Source organism: Ciona robusta, chromosome 9 (genome assembly GCF_009617815.1).
Source record: "Ciona robusta chromosome 9, ASM961781v2".
Lineage (NCBI taxonomy): Eukaryota > Metazoa > Chordata > Ascidiacea > Phlebobranchia > Cionidae > Ciona > Ciona robusta.
This window is the reverse complement of record NC_143243.1, coordinates 8,038,936-8,057,593: the sequence shown is the minus strand read 5'-3', so window position 1 is coordinate 8,057,593 and position 18,658 is coordinate 8,038,936. Positions and strand designations below refer to the sequence as shown.

Genomic DNA, 18,658 nt, shown 5'->3' with positions numbered 1-18,658 from the left:
ATTTTATTAAGCAGCATACTCATATTTAAGTAAGATAACAAATCCTAAACGTACTTGACTCTGAATAAGTAGTTCTTTCCCTTTTTAAGCGACGTTGCAGTCGCGCTCAAGTCTTTGCACTCAGCAACCGAATGCCAGTAGTCTCGATCCTCTTCTTGCCTTTCAACGGTGTAGTTTGTAATCCTGCTTCCACCATCGTCCTTTGGTGGCATCCAAGACACTGTAATCTCGGAAGCAGTAACCGAACTAAAGGTGAATGGCAGCTCAGGTGCTGTGGGTTTGCCTGAAATGAATGTTGTATTGATGACCAGGTTCATATTTATGACACGCAAATCTATGACGGGGTTAACTTACCAAGAATGTTGACTTTAATATTCTTAGTGCAGGTTCCAGCTGTATTTTTCGCGACAACTTGGTACACACCAGTATCCGATCGAATAGATTTGGAAATTATAACGTTTGTAGAGTTGTCATCGGTTGTCACAGAAACCCTAGAAAATGGTGCAATAATTAAACTAGTACAATGCAAGTTATTTATACATTAATAAAGAACACATACCTGTCCGTGTTTTTAATTTCTTTTTCTTGTAGATTCCATGTAATCTCAGGCTTTGGTTTTCCAGTAAACTTAGCAAAGAGATCAATAGATGCTCCAGCTTCAAGCTCCTTGAACTCAACCGTTTCAATGGTCGGATACACAAGGTCGTCCTTGCATGTTACCGGGCCCACGCTGTTGGATGGTCTGCTCACGCCAACCTCATTTTCAGCAAGCACTCGGAAGGTGTACTTCTCAGTATCGCTGAGATTCGTCACGGTGTAGCTAGTTTCGGTCAACTTGGCCGGGTTGCAGCTGAAATGAACAAGAACGGTGGTTAATTTCGTATACATACACAAACATTGCCAGACAAATTTAAAATGAAGTACCTTGTCCAGTTATCGCCCTTTGATTGGCTTCTTGATGTTTGAGTTTGAACTATAGCAGTGCCTTCCGTGGTTTGTTGTGTAGTTTGCTCAATTACCACTGTACTGGTCTGCACAGTTTCTTCGCCTACAAATAATTAGCCGTTATAAATGATGCAAATAATATTAACATATAATATTAAGTGAAAAAGTTAAACGTACGTAGAAGTCGTTCAACGATGTAAGTTTTAAGCGGTAAGTTTCCAAGGAACTGTGGAACGTTCCATTTCAATGAAACGCTTGTTCCGGTAACGCCAGTCACTCGTAAGTGCGATGGAGGGTCTGAAACCGAAGTTGGGTCTCTCGCTAGGATTGGCTCGGATGTCTCAGCGTACACTCCTTGTCCAATTGCATTGACTGCACAGACGCGGAAAAAGTATTCAAAGCCTTCAAGAAGATCCAGAACATTGAACTGCGTGGCTGACACTGAAGAATCAAGCTTCACCCATCCTCGACCATCGGCTCTTCGCTTCTCAACGATGTAGGTTTGAATCTTTGATCCTCCATCGTTGCTTGGGCTTTTCCACGCGAGTTTAGCAGCCCTCTTGGTGACATTAGAAACCACCAGTGGTTCCGGTGCCCCAGGGGTGTCTTTGACAAGCACTTTGCATGAAGCAGTGCGTAGACCTCCAGTATTCTTCGCAAGCACAGTGTATCGACCACTGTTATCTCGGCCGCAATTGGGAATGGTAACTTCAGAAGAGTCATCAGTGTTTTTAACAACAGCGGTTCCCGGTAGCGGTAGTTTGTCGTCTTTCTCCCAACGAATCTAAAAAAAAATGATAAGTAAAATGGTTGCTGAATTATAGCACAAATTATAGGATTTTTCAATATTTACCTCAGGAACTGGCCTGGCTTGAATTTTAGCAAACAGTTTTATTGAAGCACCGGCTCGTACTTCCAAAACGTTTTGAATTCCAACATCCAACGTTATCGAGGCTGGCTCTGCAATGACAGGATATTTAGGCATTATTACCGAAACAATGTTTAAACGATTAAAATTTAAAATGATACGTACCGATTTGATCTTTAATTTCAATAAATGCAGTTGCTGTGCTTGGTTCACTTTGACCAACTTTGTTTACAGCAGAAACACGGAATTGGTATCGAAGTCTTGTCGTTAAGTTTGGAGCGGTTGCTGTAGTTGCAGAAATAAGCTCCTTCTCATCGATAAGCAGCTTCGTCCATTCGCATTTCACTTGGTCCTGGTATTCAACAATGTAGCCAAGGATTGGTGTTCCACCGTTGTTTGCTGGCTCGCACCAACTTAGTGACAATGTAGTTGCAGTAATATCTGTAACCTCTGGTTTCTCTGGCGAACTAGGAACAAAGGTGGGATCTTCGGCTTTTACAGGTTCGGATTCTTCACTGACAGGTCCAAGTCCGGCCTTGTTGACTGCGCATGCTCTGAATTTGTATTCTAAGCCCTCAACGAGCTGCAGAACCTTGTAGGAGCAACCTACCAGCGGTGGTTTCGTGATAGGAGCTCGACTGACTTTCTTCCATCGTGGAGAATCACTGTCCTTCATTTCAAGCCAATATCCTTCAATCTCTGCACCTCCATCGCATGACGGTGGTTCCCATGATACAAGCATGCTTGTCTTGGTGGTTTCGCTAACAGTTGGTTTGTATGGTGGTCCTGGAAGATCGTATGGGTTCTTAGCAATAACTGGTTCGCTCTCAGCATAGTGTCCAACACCAAACTTATTTTCGCCGGCGACTCGGAACTGATACTGAGTACCTTCGGTCAGTTTTGCAACTCGGAACTTCGTGTCGATCACAGTTGTGCTCATCTGGGTCCAGTTTTTGTTCTTTCCCTCGCGCTTCTCGATCACATAATTCATCAAGTCAGCGCCGCCATTATCCGGCGTTGCTTCCCAAGTCAGTAGAAGGCTTTCAGCAGTTACCTTTGTCGGTTTAAAGTTCAGAGGTGCCGCTGGGACATCTTGCACCAAAACTGTAACCCTAGCAGTCTTGCTACCGAGAGAATTCGTGGCAGTAACCATGTAAACACCATCGTCAGATCGAACTGATTTCTCAATATACATTGACGAGGTTTTGTTTTGATTGATGATTTTCATGTGGTCGCCATCAACAAGTTTTTCATCTTCTCCCTTCGTCCACACAATTTCTGGAGCAGGAACTCCAAGAACAGTTGCTGGAAGATGAATGCTGGCTCCTGCACGAACTTGCATTGATCCTTTGATTCCAACATCCAAACTGATCTCAGGTTCGGCTTCCGGTTCCTTTGCTTCAGTAAGTTGTGTCAGGGCAGGTTGGCTCTCTCCAATGTTATTGATTGCTTTCACACGAAGAACGTACTTCTTGCCGGTTTCCAATTCCTTAACAACAAACTTCGTTTCTTCGATGAGTCCGGTGTTGCAACCAATATATTCCTCTTCACCCTCAGCCTTTCTTTCAATGATATATCCTTTGATTTTGCTGCCACCATCAAATCGTGGTGTGACCCAGTGAAGGGCAATAGACGTGTCTTTCTTTTCTTCGATCCTGAGGTTTTCAGGTCGACCAGGTACAACCAATGGTTCGGCACAAAGCACAGGAATCGATTCTGTCAACGGGCCTTTACCCAAGTCATTTTCGGCGCAGATTCGGAAGGAATAAGTAGCTCCTTCCAGCACGTTTGTAACATCCATTGAAAACTTGTCAGTGCTGCCAACGCTGAGCCATGCTCTCATTGACATGTCTCGCTTTTCCAAGTGATATTTCTTAACGGGTAAGCCTCCGTTATCTTCTGGAGCATGCCACTTCAGAGTGATGCAGTTTCTGCTCACTGCACCGTGCTTGAGCTCCTTTATGGCACCAGGTGCATCTTGAACAACGACGAGACAAGTTGCACTCTTGGCTCCGCTGGAATTCTTTGCAGAAATCTTGTACTCTCCCCAATCTGATCGAATGCTTCGTTTGACGGTCACTTGTGAACCATCTTCGGTCTTTTTGACATCACCCCGATCAGTAACATCTTCGCCATTTTTGGTCCAAGTTATTTCGGGGTATGGTCTTCCAGTAACCTTGGCGGGAATAACAAACTTTTTACCCGATACAACTGTGATTCCAGCAACCACACTGTCGTCCAACTCAATATGAGGAAGATCAATCATATCTCGAGCTGCTACTTCTGGAAGTGTGGCAGGACTGCTCTCACCACCTCGGTTTATTGATTTGATTCGGAAAGAATACAATTGTCCGTCTTGAAGATTCTCAACTGTGAAAGTTGTTGAATCCAAGTCCTTGTCATTACATCGACTCCATGATCCATCGGCCAACCGTTGCTCAACAATGTACTTAAGTTTTGCATCGCCACCGTCGCCTTCTGGTCGATCCCAAGTTAGTGTAATGGAACTGCTTGTAGTGTCGACTACTCTCGGCTTTCTTGGAGCAGATGGAGCAAAGACTGGATCCTCGCACACATTGTAGTCGCTCGGCTGACTGAATTTACTTGGTCCGGCTTCGTTTTCAGCTGAAACTCGGAATTGGTAGGTAAGTCCTTCAGTCAAGCCAGTGCTGACTACAAACTCCACGGCTCGGATGAGTTCCCTTGATGCTCGCGACCATCTCGATGCTGAAGTATCTTTCTTCTCAAGACAATATCCCAAGATTGTGCTGCCACCATCGTACGGTTCAACCCACTTGACGGTCATTGACTTTCGAGTCACATCCACAACAAGTGGCTTCTCCGGTGCTGCTGGTGGATCAAATGGCAACTTAGCAACGTATGGTGCAGCTTCAAGCCAAGGACTTCGTCCCATCTTATTTTCAGCGCAAACACGGAAGATATATTCTTTGTTTTCTACGAGTTTTGTTGCTCGGTATTTTGTTGACTGAAGAGTTGTCGACAAGTTCGTCCAAACCTTCTTGTTCGATTCTTTCATCTCCATGACATAATTGATGATATCTGAACCACCATCGTCCTCAGGTACCTTCCATCGCAGAGTAACTGCTTCATTCGTTCCGTCTTCAAACGACCACGGGCCCTTGCATGGCGATGGTACATCCAACACGTTTACAACAACTGAAGCAGTCGCTTTTCCTTGGTCATTTTCGGCGGTAATCAAATAAGTTCCCTTGTCCGATCGTTTAGCGTCTGGTACTCTGTATTTTGTGGTTCCATCAAATGCAATCATCGATGTCGATCTTGCCTTATCTTCCTCAACGGGTGTGTCGACCTTGTCTTGCTGAACCCAGCTGATCATCGGTCTTGGTACACCCGTGTAAGTTGCCTCTATCCGCATTTCTTTACCGGCTCTTGTTTCCAACCCCTTTCTTAGTATTTGACTAACTTCTATGGTTGGAACTGCAAGCGGATCCTTAGCCATGATAAGGTCTGGTGTTTCACTTCGTTGTCCAATCCCGATCCTGTTTACTCCAGCAACTCGGTAGGCATATTCTTTGCCCTCGATTTGGCCCAAGACGGTTACAGAGGTAGAATCATGATCCCGAATAACAACGTTCCATCTTTCCTCATCACTTGCTTTCATTTCAACAATATATCCAGTAATGGTGCAACCACCATCGTTGGTTGGCCGCTTCCAAGATAGAATAACTGACTTTGCTCTTGGTTCTGAGTAAGTAAGCTCTTCTGGTGCTGAAGGAGCAGACAAAGGATCCACAGCCATAATATCACTTGCCAATTCTACTGGTTTACCAGCGCCGACCTTGTTGTGAGCTGTAACTCGGAAGTTGTATTCATTCCTATGAAGAAGCTCTGTCACTTGCCAGGTTGTTTTGCGCACTTCAGCAACGACTGGTGTCCATGTCCTCCTGCCAGCTTCTCGTCTGTCTACGGAATAAAACAGGATCTCGGAACCGCCGTCATCCTGTGGCTCTTTCCATGTAAGTTGGCAAGTTGATTTGGTAATTTCAGTGGCTGCAAAGTCGATCGGAATACCAGGTCGATCTAGATAAAAAACGAGTTTAAAAATTTATACGCCATTTGCGTAACATTAATTTAACAACTTCAGATACAGATAGTTAACATACCAATTACTGTGACGTGGCACCATCCGGTTATTGTTTCTATCTTGTTTTCCAAGGTTAGAGTGTACCGGCCACCGTCTTCACGAATGGCAGCGGGAATGAAAAGAACTGAACAGTTGTCGTCCAGTGAAACCTAATTAAATGAATTAAATAAAATATTGTAAACCATTAGTCATTGCATAATAGCGGGGTAATGTTTACCTTTACATATTCTTTCATTGCTTTATCGTCACGTGTCCATGTTATACTTGGCTTCGGTGATCCAGTAATTGGAACTCGTACACGCAGTTTCTCACCAGCAACAAGCACGATGTCGTTTTGCAGCATTTTCATGGTCGGTGCCGCTACACAAATAATGTCAAATTATTCACCGAGGTTTAAACAGCGAAATCGGAATACAAAGATATAAACCAATAGTTACCGTCCGGTTCTTTAGCTACAATGCTGTCGGTTGGTTTGCTTGGTTCGCTTACGCCAGCCTCGTTCAAGGCAAAGGCACGGAAAATGTAAGATCGTTCTTCACGTAATCCAGTAACCTGCAATGTAAACAACGTTTAAAAATCATAAAGCGAAGTGTCGTGTATGTTTTGTAATGAATTACAGTATATACCTCGCCCTGTGTTGTTTTAAATGGGGCCGCGTTGCAACGGACCCAATCTTCGCCACCTTCAAGACAACGTTCGATGAAGTAACCTGTAACATCGAGTCCACCATTCAGGGCAGGTAGTGTCCATGCAAGGGTAATGGAAGTAGGACTTGTGGTGACCAATTTCAAGTCTAATGGCTCAGATGGTGGAGCTGCAAAGGAATGACGTTTTAAAAATTTATCATTAAAAAAATTAAACAAACTCAAAGTAAAAGTATGTTTATAGTCGTATCTTACATTTAGGGTCTTGAATTGTGATTATCTCAGTTGGTTCACTTGGTTTGCCAAGCCCAGCTTCATTTTCAGCCATCACACGGAACTGGCATTCAGTTCCTTCCTTTACATCTCGTACCTAAACAGATAGATGTATTGTATTCTATCCAGATACAGCATATAAGTATTGAAGATTCCAACACTCTACCTTGAATGTGCAATCTGCCTTTTCTGTTTTGCCAACATTTACCCATCGTTGCGAAAGCTTCTCTCGCTTTTCTACGGAGTAACTCACAACCGGTGCACCGCCATCGAAAACTGGTTCTTTCCAGCTGAGCACGACATGGTATCTGAACAACTCGTCGATCTTAAGCGATCGTGGTTGCTCTGGTACACTAAACATGCTAACAGCAGCAATGGGCTCCGATTGTGTCCAACCACTCGTTCCAATCTCGTTAAACGCAGCAACTCTAAACTCGTACGAACCTCCTTCTTTAAGGTCTTCAATGACATAAGTCTCGTTTTCCAATTCCTTATAAAATATTGAGCATTTAAAATAAAGTGAGCCTCACCCATATAGTAACAGCGTGATATATGTTTACCTTTTCCAATGGCTGCCATGTCTGTCGTCTAAGTTCACGCTTTTCAAGAATGTAACCCTTGATTCGGCTACCACCATCATCATCGGGTCTTACCCATTGAAGGGTGATGCTATTCTTTGTAGTACCGGCAGATTTCAGATCCCGTGGTGCGCTTGGTGTCTTCAGTATAGGCTTGCAGATCACGGTCTCGGATTCTTCACCAGGTTCAGAATTACCGGCGCTGTTAGCTGCCACAATCCTGCAACACAATGTTTTGTAACAACTCCGTATTTTACATATCTATAATAGTGTGAGGTAAGATAGGACAAATATACCAATTCCTGACTGCATACCTGAAAGCGTATTCATATGTGTTGGGAACCAAGTCCACAACAACGTGTTCAACATCAGGAACATCCAACTCCCAAGGCACGAAGTCTTCATCCCAAGTTTCAACGCCAACTTCGCGTTTCTTCAATTGAATGATATAATTCGAAACCGGTTCACCGCCATCAGTTTCAGGTTTGCGCCAGCGGAGACGACATGTGCTCTTGGTAATCTGTTCAAAATAACGTTTCTGAAACTCAACCGTACTTTTGGCATTGAAATCACCAAAAGTGTTTTTTTTTTTAATCGTACCTCCATAACATTTGGTTTTCCTGGTTTGCTCGGTGGTTTGGTTGGATCTCGTGCTAATGTACCATCACTTGGTACGCTTGCTGGTCCACATCCTGCCAAGTTTTCAGCAGATACTCTGTAAAATCACGGGTTTGGTTATTTAAAAGAAAACTCACTCTAACAGTATTTGACTCAGAGATAGAACAAGAATATTTTACCTGAAAACGTAAGTCTTGTCCTTGGTTAACCCTGTTACTCTGTACGACAAAGTGTCGGCGTCAAGCGGCTTCTTTTGTAACTTCATCCAGTTTTGACTTCCTTTCACACACATTTCAAGGTAGTAACCAGTCACTGCACCAGCATCCCTTACAGGAGGTTGGGTCCAAGTTACGGTCATACCATCCCGAGTAACACTCCTACACTCTGGTGCGTCAGGAGCAACAGGTGGTCCAAATGGATATTTCGCGACCACCGATGTGCTGCACTGTGGCTCACCAAACCCGATTTGGTTTTCAGCAGTCACCTGAAAAATTCAGATTAATTCGCGTTTTGTAAATGCGCATTGTTTTTATGTGAGTTTTACAAACCTGGAATTCATAAGTTCTTCCTTCAATTAGTTTGGTCACTTCAAAACGTCGTTCATCTGCCTTCACTGTACCACACAGCTTTGTCCATACGTGTCTGGTGGTTTCACGTTTTTCAACAGTGTATCGAATAATACCAGTGCCACCATCGTCGGTAGGTGGTGTCCATACAACACTGCACGAGTTCTTGGTGATGTCCTCAATGTCTGTGGGAATAATATAATAGTGAAACTTGTTTCTTAAATGGCATTAAGTTTCATAATATTATACAATGTTGAATAACTCTTACCAACTGACGCCGGTTTTCCTGGCTTATCCATCACTTGTACTGAACAATTAATGGACGCTTTGCCGTGTTGGTTTTGAGCCAAAACAGTGTAATCACCAGAATCCTCGCGTTTTGCCTGCGTATTAAAAACAAAACATTGAAGAAAATCTATGGTCACTACGTGCCCAATAAATACCAACGTACCATAAGAACACGCAAAGTAGAAACATTATCAACAAGATCGACAGTGACTCGTTGGTCGGGCAGAAGAATAACTTCGTTCCTGCTCCATCGGGCTGTTGGGAAAGGTCGCCCAGCAACGATGGCAGGAATCTCGATCATGGAACCAGCTTTGACAGAAACACCATCGGTAACGGTCGCGTCAAGTTGTACGGTTGGTGCAGCTGAAGAGAAAATGTTATTTAATCTCCGATATGCATGACCGAAGAATATATTAGTGATGGTATGCACAGCCGCAGGTAACTTACCTTCGTCCGACTGAATCAGAATTGGCTCAGTTGGTTCGCAGCAATCTCCTGGCCCTAATCGGTTCACAGCCTTGACTCGGAAGCACCACAACGTATCTGTTGGTAGGTTTCGGATCGTGTACTTTAACTCACGGTGAGGTATTTGGTTGTCTGCCACAAAGCGTGCTTCTTCGTCGCCTTCAGGTCGTTTCTCGATAATGTAACCTTAAAATTTAAACATGTTTTATAAAGCGTTTTGGTGTATGAAATAGGTCACTTAAAAACAATGTTTTTTTGGCACTCTAATTTACCAGTAATAGCTGCACCACCGTCAAACACCGGCATCGACCAGTTCAACTGAATTGAATCTTTCTTCACGTTGGAATATCCCAGGTTCCTTGGTGCGTCAGGCACTCGTGGTGGATCCTCAGCGACCACTGGCTCCGAAAGCTCCGTGTATGGTCCTTTTCCGTGTCGGTTTTCAGCGCAAACTCGGTACCTGTAAATCTTACCTTTTTTCATGTCAGAAACGCTGCATTCCGATGCTTCAGAAGAACCTTTCATCTGTAAAAGAGATTTTGTATTTTAAAACGGTATTTTATAAAGGCTTATCAGAAGGATGTGGACTACGCACCTTGGTCCATGCCTTTCGTTTTTCTTCATTTCGTTCAACTACATATGTCGTAATCTCTGAACCGCCGTCATCTTCCGGTGTTTCCCAGGACAAGTAACAGCTTGTGCTGGTAACTTCTGCCACCGACAAGTTGCGGATTGGTCCCGGTTTGCCTGTAAGTAAGATGGTATGGTGGAAATGATAAAAATGAAAATTGTGTGTTCGATAATGATTGGTGATTAATGAGTAAATGAAAAATGAAACGAAAGTTGTTTCGCTCTGTAAATAGAGACAATAATAGTGGTTAGAAAGGGCAAAGAAATACTGGTTTGTGGTAAAATATAACTTACTGTAAACTGTAACATTAAAATCAAATTCAACGGTTCCTTGATCGTTTTGTAGAACCAGTCTGTATTGGCCATTGTCCTGCTGACGGTTGCTAGGCAACACTGCCATGTTGGCATATGTTGCTCCCGATTCCAAACTGACGCGGTCTTCACTATGGCACAAGACCTGGCCGTCACATACCCGAACCCAGGTTATAGAAGGTGCCGGAAGACCAGAGATTGGAACCGAAACACGAATAGGTTCTGGTTCAACAACAACGATGTCCTTTTTGTCTTGAGTAATATCACAAGCCGGTATTTCTAAAAATTGTAAAGTGTTATAAATATGAAACAAGCAAATTAAATTTGTTAAACCAAAATACGTACTTGTTTCGTCTTTTGCAAGAACGAACGGTGAAGGATCGGAAGGTTTTCCCTCCCCGACTTTGTTAGTAGCCCTGATCCTGAACGAGTATTCGTGAGACTCCTCAAGCCCGCAAACCACGAAGTGAAGACCAGTGACTGTCTCAATTACTCCCTCTGCTGACCAAACACCTTCTGCTTTGTCACAAACTTCAATGATGTATCCAGTAACTGGAGAACCTCCGTCGTTCTCAGGACAATCCCAGCAAAGCTCGAGTGATGACTTGGTCACGTTATCATAGCGAAGATTACGCGGTTGCATTGGCGCTTCTAAAGGTTTGGTCAAAAGGTAAACAAAACTGTCTGTATTTTAAAACACAATGCGTAACTTGATCATATTACGAACCAATTGGATCTTCAAGTCTTGTCAAAGGTGTTGGACTGCTCGGTTTACCGGATCCAGCCGCGTTTTCAGCGAAAACACGGAACACATATTCCTTTCCAGGAGTAATTTCTGGTTCTGTTACAGCGCATTGAAGGCAGTCGTTTTCAACGACACCGCAGCGAGTCCATCTAAAATGTAGAAATGTAAAAAATCGTTCCAAAATAGAAAATATTTTATAATAAAGATTAATTTATTCCAATTACGTTGTATGCAGTTTATCTCGTAGTTCGACCACGTATAAAGTAATCGGTGATCCGCCGTCAAAGCTAGGTGCCTTCCATGAAATAATTGCATGGTCACGTCGCACTTCAGATAAAGTTACGCTCTGTGGTGCTTGAGGTAGTTCTGTTGGTGAACAAGTATGTTAGTATATAACAGTCGCGTATAAATTAAACAGAAAATGTAAATATTCTTACCGAACTGTGACTTAGCAAGTACTGGGTTGGAAATTTCAGTTGGTTTCGAAAGTCCGACTTGATTTTCGCACGAAACGCGGAAAAGATATGTATTTCCTTCAACAAGCTTTTGTACCTATGAGATATAACATTATTAGATTTTAGAACGAAAATTATTAGATATCAAACTATTAAAAAATAATAAATATTAAAATATCCGATTATCAAATGACGCACCGTGATCTCCGTATCTTCCACACCATCAGATACAGTTTGCCACATCTTGCGTTTAACATCTCGTTTTTCGACCAGGAACTTCATGATAGGTGAACCGCCATCTTCTTCTGGTTCTTCCCAAGTCAATGTTGCACTCGTGGCAGTGACGTCAGTAACCGTAAGGTTAGCAGGTGGTTGCGGGCAATCTGTTTAAAAAGATATGAATGAATGATTTCTATTCTATATAGGTAAGGTCTCGCAACCAACCGCAGAAGGTAAAAAAATGTTTGTTTTTTCAAATGAAAATACTCACCAATCACAGTAACAGTTACGTAAGCGCTGTCTTCTCCGTATTTGTTCTTTGTTACAACCTTGTAACGGCCGGAGTTGCTCAGTTTCGGTTTACGGAATCGTAGTTTCGTATCGTCTTGGTTTACAACTATGCTGTCTTCAGCAACAGAAACCAAGGTATCGTCCTTTTCCTACAGAGCGGAGATATTAAAACCTAATCTAAAATCTACTCTAAACTTGTGTATTGAATACGAACTTTTAACCACGAAATGGTTGGTTTGGGCATCGCCTTGAACTTGGCAGTAACCTCAGATAAAGCATCCGCGTTCATGGTGATTTGGTCGTTGGTAATCTCCAACACTGGAGCAATTGCCACGTCGATAATGGCAGTTGTTTCTACATTCGTTCCTGTACAGGTAGCTGTGTATCGGCCACGATCATCTTCGCTGAACTCAGTAATGTAAAGCGAATGCTTTTTGCCCTGCATTGCAAAGAGTCCATGTTAAAATGGCGATAAATCTCTGCAACGTAAAATACTGAAACTTACATCATCTGCCACTTTGATGGTGTGTCTTCGGTCAGTTTTGATAACGTTTGCATCCACGGTCCAAACTACATTAGTGAAGGGTTTGTTAAGCTTGCATTCCAATAGGCAGGTTTTGCTTGGTTCGAAGTCGTGGTCCCATAAGCGTTGTACAAAACGCAAAGGTGCTTCGGTTACGATCAACTTTGCAGAGATCTCTTTACCGTTGCATCGACAAGTGTATGTTTTCTGAAAAAACATGAGTGTAACATAACAAGTTGCACACTTGGCTATTTGTAAGTGTGCATGAGGTGTATGAAACAGAACACATGTAATAACAACTGTCATTGCCCCACCATGAGAGGATAAATAAGTTACATTCATTCATTCATTCATTTGCTTACCTCATCCAAACCACGTTTGCAATCCAGTATGACCAAAGTTCTGCTAACACCGGTTGCTACAAGCTGCATCCTGGAGTCAGGAATAATAGGCTTGCCTTCGACCATCCATTGTACACGACCACCCTGTTGGGTGAGGTCAACTGACAAGCAAGCTCTATCACCTTCCTCCACCGTGGTGTCATCCATTTTATCAGAAGCAAACTTAGCGGGTTGTTCACCGACTAAAAGTCTTGAAGTGACCACGCATTCAGCAACCTGTACGAATTAGAAAAAATAGTTAGCAAAACTGTTAAAATCAAACAATAAATATTTAGTTTTGGAGAAGTGATAACTGTTGGGATTAAAGTGCAAACTTTATGTATACCTGTGCTGTAATGAGCGAATGGTCGTCTCGTAAAGTGCAGTCTTTAATTTCCAAGTAGTAGTTGAAACCTTCTGCTCTCATAGCAACTTGTGGTCCTGCTTCGAGTATTTTACCATTTCGTGACCATGTCACCTGAAATAATATATAAGTGTGATTTTGCGCTATAGACAACACACGGGGTATAAATATGAATATACCTTTACGCCTTCTTTATTAGTGGTTCCTACAAACGTAGCAGTCTGTGTTGCGCAGATCACTGCATCGGACGGTGGTACATCAAACACAATCGGCACAACGGTGAGTGTTGCGGTACGTGTTGATGCAATTCCTTCACAGATAGCTTTCACTTCGCCACAATCAGTAAGCATGGCCTTGTTAACTGTCAATGTATGGGTCAAACCGCCGTCACTTTTGGACAACGCGAATCGATTTTTGTTTTCCTTAATCATAGCATCGTTGATTTCGGTATCGTTGAGAGACCATACCACGTTGTAGCGGGTTTTGGTAATGCCACAGCTGAAAGTAATATCGTCCCCAACGCAACAATATACGTCAACCGGCTCTGTCAAGATACCGGGTGCAATTTCTGTAGAAAATGTAAATGGTTAATAAATTGTAAACGGGAACAAATATAGGAACTGTTTGGTTAATACACACCATTCACTGTCAAATGTGCTGTCGTTGTAGTATCAGTATCCTTCACACGGACAGTGTAGTCGCCGCATTCTTCCATAAGAACATCAGCAATTTCAATCTTTCGCACAATGCCTTCTGCAATGAACTGCATCCTATTGCTTTGACCAAGCACGGTACCGTTTCTCAGCCATTCAACGTCAACGTTGGGCCTTGAGAGCTCGCACTGCATGCTGATCACTTCCCGTTCGATGCAAACCAAAGCTACAAGCTCTTTTTCGAACCACGCCGGTGGATCACCCACCTTCAGGACGGCGACAGTTTTCTGGTCGGCGAAGGTACAACTCACATTGTTTCTGAAAAATAATAATTGTTTCAGTAACAAATTGCGTCTTAACCGAATAAACATTTGGCAGCGACAAATACCTGTCGTGTTCGGTGCATTGATGAATCGTCAATGTCCTAACTTTGTTGTCTTCTGAAAATACGAAACGTTCGGAACCTTCAAGGAGTTTCTCTCCTAAATACCACTCGACTTTCTGGTCTCGAGGTGATACTTTGCAGGTAAACGTTGCACTTTCCAAATGTTCAACCGAAGCATCGGCGAGTTGTTCGAGGAAAACAAGTGGTGCATCTATAAAAACATATTTAACTATACATCTATTACACGAACATAACGTTAACGCGCATACCTTCAACCGTTAGCTTGGCATTACACTTGGCGAACTCTGCAACAGCTTGATATGATCCAGTATCTCCCAAACAGGTCCATGGGATCGAAACAGTATGAGTTTTACCCTCAGCTTTCACGGAAATTCTGTCCGAATCTATAACTGGTAGTCCGTCTCTGTACCAGCGTACTTTAACTTCTGGATCAGAAACCTCACAAGTCAAAATTGCGCCATCTTTCTCAAGAACTGTTGTATCAGTAAGCTTCTTCAGGAATTTAACTCCGTCTAAAATAATCGAATCCGATATTAATACGGTAATATAATACACACAACTGAACTATAAATAATAATGAAACTTGCATATACCTTTCACGGTTAGTTCTGCTGTTGTCTTACTGTCGCCACACACACAAGTGTATTTTCCCTTGTCAGATTTCTTCAAATCCTTGACCAACAGTGAACGTTGTTTACCAGCGCACACTGCTTCGTATTTTGCGCTGGAAATGTCAATCGGTTTGTTGTCTTTGAGCCATTTAACATTCCCAGTTTCCCTGTGGAGAAAGTGGTTTAGTTTTGTGGTTCGGGTATATGGTTTAAAACTTTTGAATTGGTGCATTACTGTAGTAGTTACAAAACTTACTTTTCGAGCAAGCAGGAAAATGTCACAGAAGGTTGTTCTTCAACCCCCTTTACGTTTTGCATCTGCACGGCGATTTTATTTTTCTGTTCCTTTACTGTAAGCCTTGCGTCGGTTTTTACTCCTCGAACCAGACAAGCGTAATGTCCATCATCCCGAACTGTTGTGTGTTTAATTTCAAGTTGAAGTTTTCCGCCTGTTCTTTTGGTGATCAGTTTCTTTGAGTCAACGATTGGTTTCCCGAAATTAAGCCACTGCACTTGGACGGCTTTGCTGGTGTTGATTTCACATTCGAACTTTGTGTCTTCGCTTTCTGTTACAGTTGTTGCTTTCAAGTCTTTCAAAAACTTGATCTCGATTTCTGTATGAGGAAATACAAGTTAGCAAAATGCAAGAATTCTAACCAGATTTAACATAATACCTTTCACCACCAGGTTGGAAGTCGTTTTCGAGTCTTTTCCGTCGCAGGTCCATTGAGCATTATCCGACATAGCTGCATCAACCAAAACAAGGCGACGAATGATTCCATCAGATTCAATAAGGTATCTGCAATAGCGGTTGGTAATTAGTTTACCAATAATCAAACTTAACCATTTTGTTATTGTTCGTATGTTTACTTTTCACTGGCTTCGACTTCTTGGTCGTTTTTCCTCCATACAACTTGTGCATTTGCTCGGCTGACATTACATTCAAGTACCACTCTGTCCATCTCTTCGCAGGTTTTGTCTTTTAATTCCTGTGGGAACTTGACTGGCGGTTCTGTAATAACGGGATGTTAACGTTATGCTTTTTCACTGCCATAGGTGCAATGGCAAAACAAAACTTTTACCTATCACAGTTAGATGGGCTTTGGTCTCTGCTGTCTTGGATACGAACTTAATTTCTGATGTATCTTCCAATTTACATGCTACAAGCTTGAGTGTATGAAGTTTTCCTTCGTCCGTCATTTCAACAGTGTCGCTCTTTACAAGCTTGATGTCATCTGTATACAAAAGTTATATTTAAAAAGCTCTTATAGGTTATTGAAACATGATGTGTAATAATCATACCTTTGTACCAAACATGTGGTACGGCATCATAGTTGGTGACTGTAGTCATAACTGCAGTTTCCTTTTCAATGATGGTCAAGTCTTTTAGTGGTTCCTCAATCTTTACGTTGATTTCTGAATCGAAAACAGGAACGGTTTATTATATGTTTTGGTTCAAGATATGTGGTAGGCTGAGGTAAGATAAAACATGTTTTGTTCAAACCACGATCGGTAAATATGCGATTTGGGGGCGAAATCCAACCGTACTCTACAGTAACATATAGTTAATAATACACATTCCATACCGTCAATATATAAAGTTGTCATCGATGTCTCTTCCTCTGCATGAGCTTCAACTTCAACCCCGTAATCCTCCATATTAGCATGGTGGATCACCATCCTGTGAATTGCGCCTTCGGTGTATATTTCTATGTTCTTGGTTCGAGCCATTTTCGCGCCGTTCTTGTACCAGATCACATCAACATCGGTGTGGGAAAGTTCAATCTCGAAGGTTACTTCCTCTCTCTCAACAATCCGCATGTTTGGTTCAAGTGGTTTCAAAAATTTAATAGCTCGTGCTGAAATACACAAAGCGTATAAGTTATTCAAGACTTTATTTTTGAGATGATTAATTCAATTTTTAGTAATAGACTTTTAATAATCTGCTTTAGAGTTGTTTAATATAGGCTTTAATAAACTAAAGTATAACCACCTTGCACAGTAAGCTTCGCGCTAGTTCTCGCATCGTCAGCATCGCATGTGTATTTTTTCTCATCGTCAAATGTGCACTGCAGAACAACCAAGGTACGTTTGCATCCATCAGAGCGAATCTCGTATTTTTCTGAATCCCGAATAATAGCTCTTCCTTTGTACCAGCGTACTTCGGCATTCGGGCGCGATACTTCGCACTCGAAAACTGCTTTTGCTTTTTCTTCGACGTCCAAGTCGTGGATCGGTGTAACAAACTCCACCAAAGGTTCCATCACAGTGAGCTCGGCTTCGGTTGATGCTTTTGATGCAACGAACTTGATGGTTCCTGCTCTTTCTGTTGTCACTTTTTCGATGATTAATCGGTGTTTGCGGCCAACAGTTTCAATCCTGCAAAAATCGAACAAATTATTACTATACACAAAGTTAAAAAATATTGGACAACTTGTAGTTTAATCAAAACAAAATACACCGACAGGTAAACAGGAAACGTACTTGACACCGTCGCACTCCTTGATAATTTCTCCGTTAAGATACCAACGTGCGTTGACATCATCGTGGGAAATCTCACATTCAAAAGTAACGCCCTGTCCTTCTGTAGCTTCCACATCTCGCAAATCACGTCGAATCTTAATGTTTCGACCTGGGCAAAAACACAAGTTAATTCCCTGCTATTGGGGCAAACCTGATAAAAAATCAAATAATCGTTATTTATCTTGAAATGAGAACTCAACAGCAAAACCAAACACAATACCTCCGATTGTGAGAGCGGCAGTTGTAACATCAGCTTCGCATTTGCAAGTGTAATCTGCTTCGTCGTTGTATTCAGCCTTGAGAATTACCAACCTTCTCCAGCAACTTTCAGTGATCAGTTCAACGCGTTCGGTGGCAACTACTTGTTCATCGCCTTTCCACCAAGTTACCTGGACGAGAAATTGTTATTCACATGAACAGTGTAGGAATATACTGTGGTGCATAAACACTACATACCTCGCCATGCACTCGGCTAACTTCGCATGAAAGTTCAGCCACGTCCATCTCGGTGCACGTGAGCGGCTGTAACTTCTTGGTGAACATGATCGGTCGTTCTAAATTGAACAAGTCGTTAAATATTTCCATTTTTCGTAATGAATTATTAATAATAAAGATAGCCAGTTAGGGACAACTGTTTTGGGCAATTGTCGTTAAGTGTCTACAGGAACACATACGCCGCCCACAGTAATGGCAGTGCCGAGCCTCGAAACCGAAAACTCTTGGCTTACCTGTCACGGATACATTGGCAGCGGATTGGCATCCATCGCATGTAAAGGTAAACTCTGCGGCATCGTCAACGGTAAGGTTCTTCACTACCAGTGTATGTTTTTCAGCCTCGGCCCGAATAACGATTAAATCGGTACGAGCCAACTTAACGCCATTTCGGAACCAGGAGCCTAAAAATATAATTAAGAGTGGAGTTAAAGGTTGGCAGTTAATTTTACTCAAAGGGTCATATACGTAGTCACTCGTAAGCGGGCACGAGGTGTATGAATCAGAACACCCGTGTTATAACGACTATGAATTGCTTACCTATTACATTGGGTTTGTTTAACAAACAAGTCAAAGTCACTGATTCTCCTTCAGTTATTGTTTCATCCTTCAGTTGTTGGACAATTTCCACTTCAGTAGTTGATACCTTTAACTCGGCTGCACCCTGTAATATCGAAATCGAT

At 42.4% G+C, this 18,658-nt stretch overlaps 1 protein-coding gene across 28 annotated transcripts in view; it reads right to left on the bottom strand.

Annotated features, from left to right (window-relative positions):
* LOC149731924 (titin-like) overlaps positions 1–18,658 on the bottom strand; it is a 163,307-nt gene that overhangs the window by 57,726 nt on the left and 86,923 nt on the right. For 27 of the 28 annotated variants that reach the window (XM_089885393.1, XM_089885399.1, XM_089885394.1 and 24 more), the window contains 51 exons: positions 18,516–18,639; positions 18,212–18,379; positions 17,940–18,037; positions 17,704–17,872; positions 17,445–17,592; positions 16,954–17,339; positions 16,547–16,819; positions 16,263–16,376; positions 16,043–16,195; positions 15,831–15,972; positions 15,635–15,759; positions 15,217–15,574; positions 14,943–15,127; positions 14,598–14,861; positions 14,332–14,539; positions 13,930–14,261; positions 13,470–13,858; positions 13,273–13,404; positions 12,909–13,163; positions 12,529–12,753; positions 12,238–12,462; positions 12,004–12,172; positions 11,712–11,896; positions 11,496–11,610; positions 11,283–11,424; positions 11,041–11,207; positions 10,659–10,964; positions 10,296–10,592; positions 9,967–10,118; positions 9,644–9,896; positions 9,354–9,557; positions 9,070–9,269; positions 8,887–9,001; positions 8,601–8,803; positions 8,232–8,536; positions 8,035–8,149; positions 7,749–7,954; positions 7,417–7,654; positions 7,023–7,346; positions 6,839–6,953; positions 6,566–6,753; positions 6,377–6,491; positions 6,157–6,299; positions 5,959–6,088; positions 1,979–5,875; positions 1,799–1,905; positions 1,123–1,729; positions 925–1,048; positions 560–850; positions 355–491; positions 55–283 (listed from right to left, as the gene is read on the bottom strand). In XM_089885393.1, the coding sequence (XP_089741519.1) occupies positions 55–283; positions 355–491; positions 560–850; positions 925–1,048; positions 1,123–1,729; positions 1,799–1,905; positions 1,979–5,875; positions 5,959–6,088; positions 6,157–6,299; positions 6,377–6,491; positions 6,566–6,753; positions 6,839–6,953; positions 7,023–7,346; positions 7,417–7,654; positions 7,749–7,954; positions 8,035–8,149; positions 8,232–8,536; positions 8,601–8,803; positions 8,887–9,001; positions 9,070–9,269; positions 9,354–9,557; positions 9,644–9,896; positions 9,967–10,118; positions 10,296–10,592; positions 10,659–10,964; positions 11,041–11,207; positions 11,283–11,424; positions 11,496–11,610; positions 11,712–11,896; positions 12,004–12,172; positions 12,238–12,462; positions 12,529–12,753; positions 12,909–13,163; positions 13,273–13,404; positions 13,470–13,858; positions 13,930–14,261; positions 14,332–14,539; positions 14,598–14,861; positions 14,943–15,127; positions 15,217–15,574; positions 15,635–15,759; positions 15,831–15,972; positions 16,043–16,195; positions 16,263–16,376; positions 16,547–16,819; positions 16,954–17,339; positions 17,445–17,592; positions 17,704–17,872; positions 17,940–18,037; positions 18,212–18,379; positions 18,516–18,639 (14,252 nt within the window). The remainder of the gene's footprint in view (positions 1–54; positions 284–354; positions 492–559; positions 851–924; positions 1,049–1,122; positions 1,730–1,798; positions 1,906–1,978; positions 5,876–5,958; positions 6,089–6,156; positions 6,300–6,376; positions 6,492–6,565; positions 6,754–6,838; positions 6,954–7,022; positions 7,347–7,416; positions 7,655–7,748; positions 7,955–8,034; positions 8,150–8,231; positions 8,537–8,600; positions 8,804–8,886; positions 9,002–9,069; positions 9,270–9,353; positions 9,558–9,643; positions 9,897–9,966; positions 10,119–10,295; positions 10,593–10,658; positions 10,965–11,040; positions 11,208–11,282; positions 11,425–11,495; positions 11,611–11,711; positions 11,897–12,003; positions 12,173–12,237; positions 12,463–12,528; positions 12,754–12,908; positions 13,164–13,272; positions 13,405–13,469; positions 13,859–13,929; positions 14,262–14,331; positions 14,540–14,597; positions 14,862–14,942; positions 15,128–15,216; positions 15,575–15,634; positions 15,760–15,830; positions 15,973–16,042; positions 16,196–16,262; positions 16,377–16,546; positions 16,820–16,953; positions 17,340–17,444; positions 17,593–17,703; positions 17,873–17,939; positions 18,038–18,211; positions 18,380–18,515; positions 18,640–18,658) is intronic. The other variant, XM_089885404.1, reaches the window with a different exon arrangement.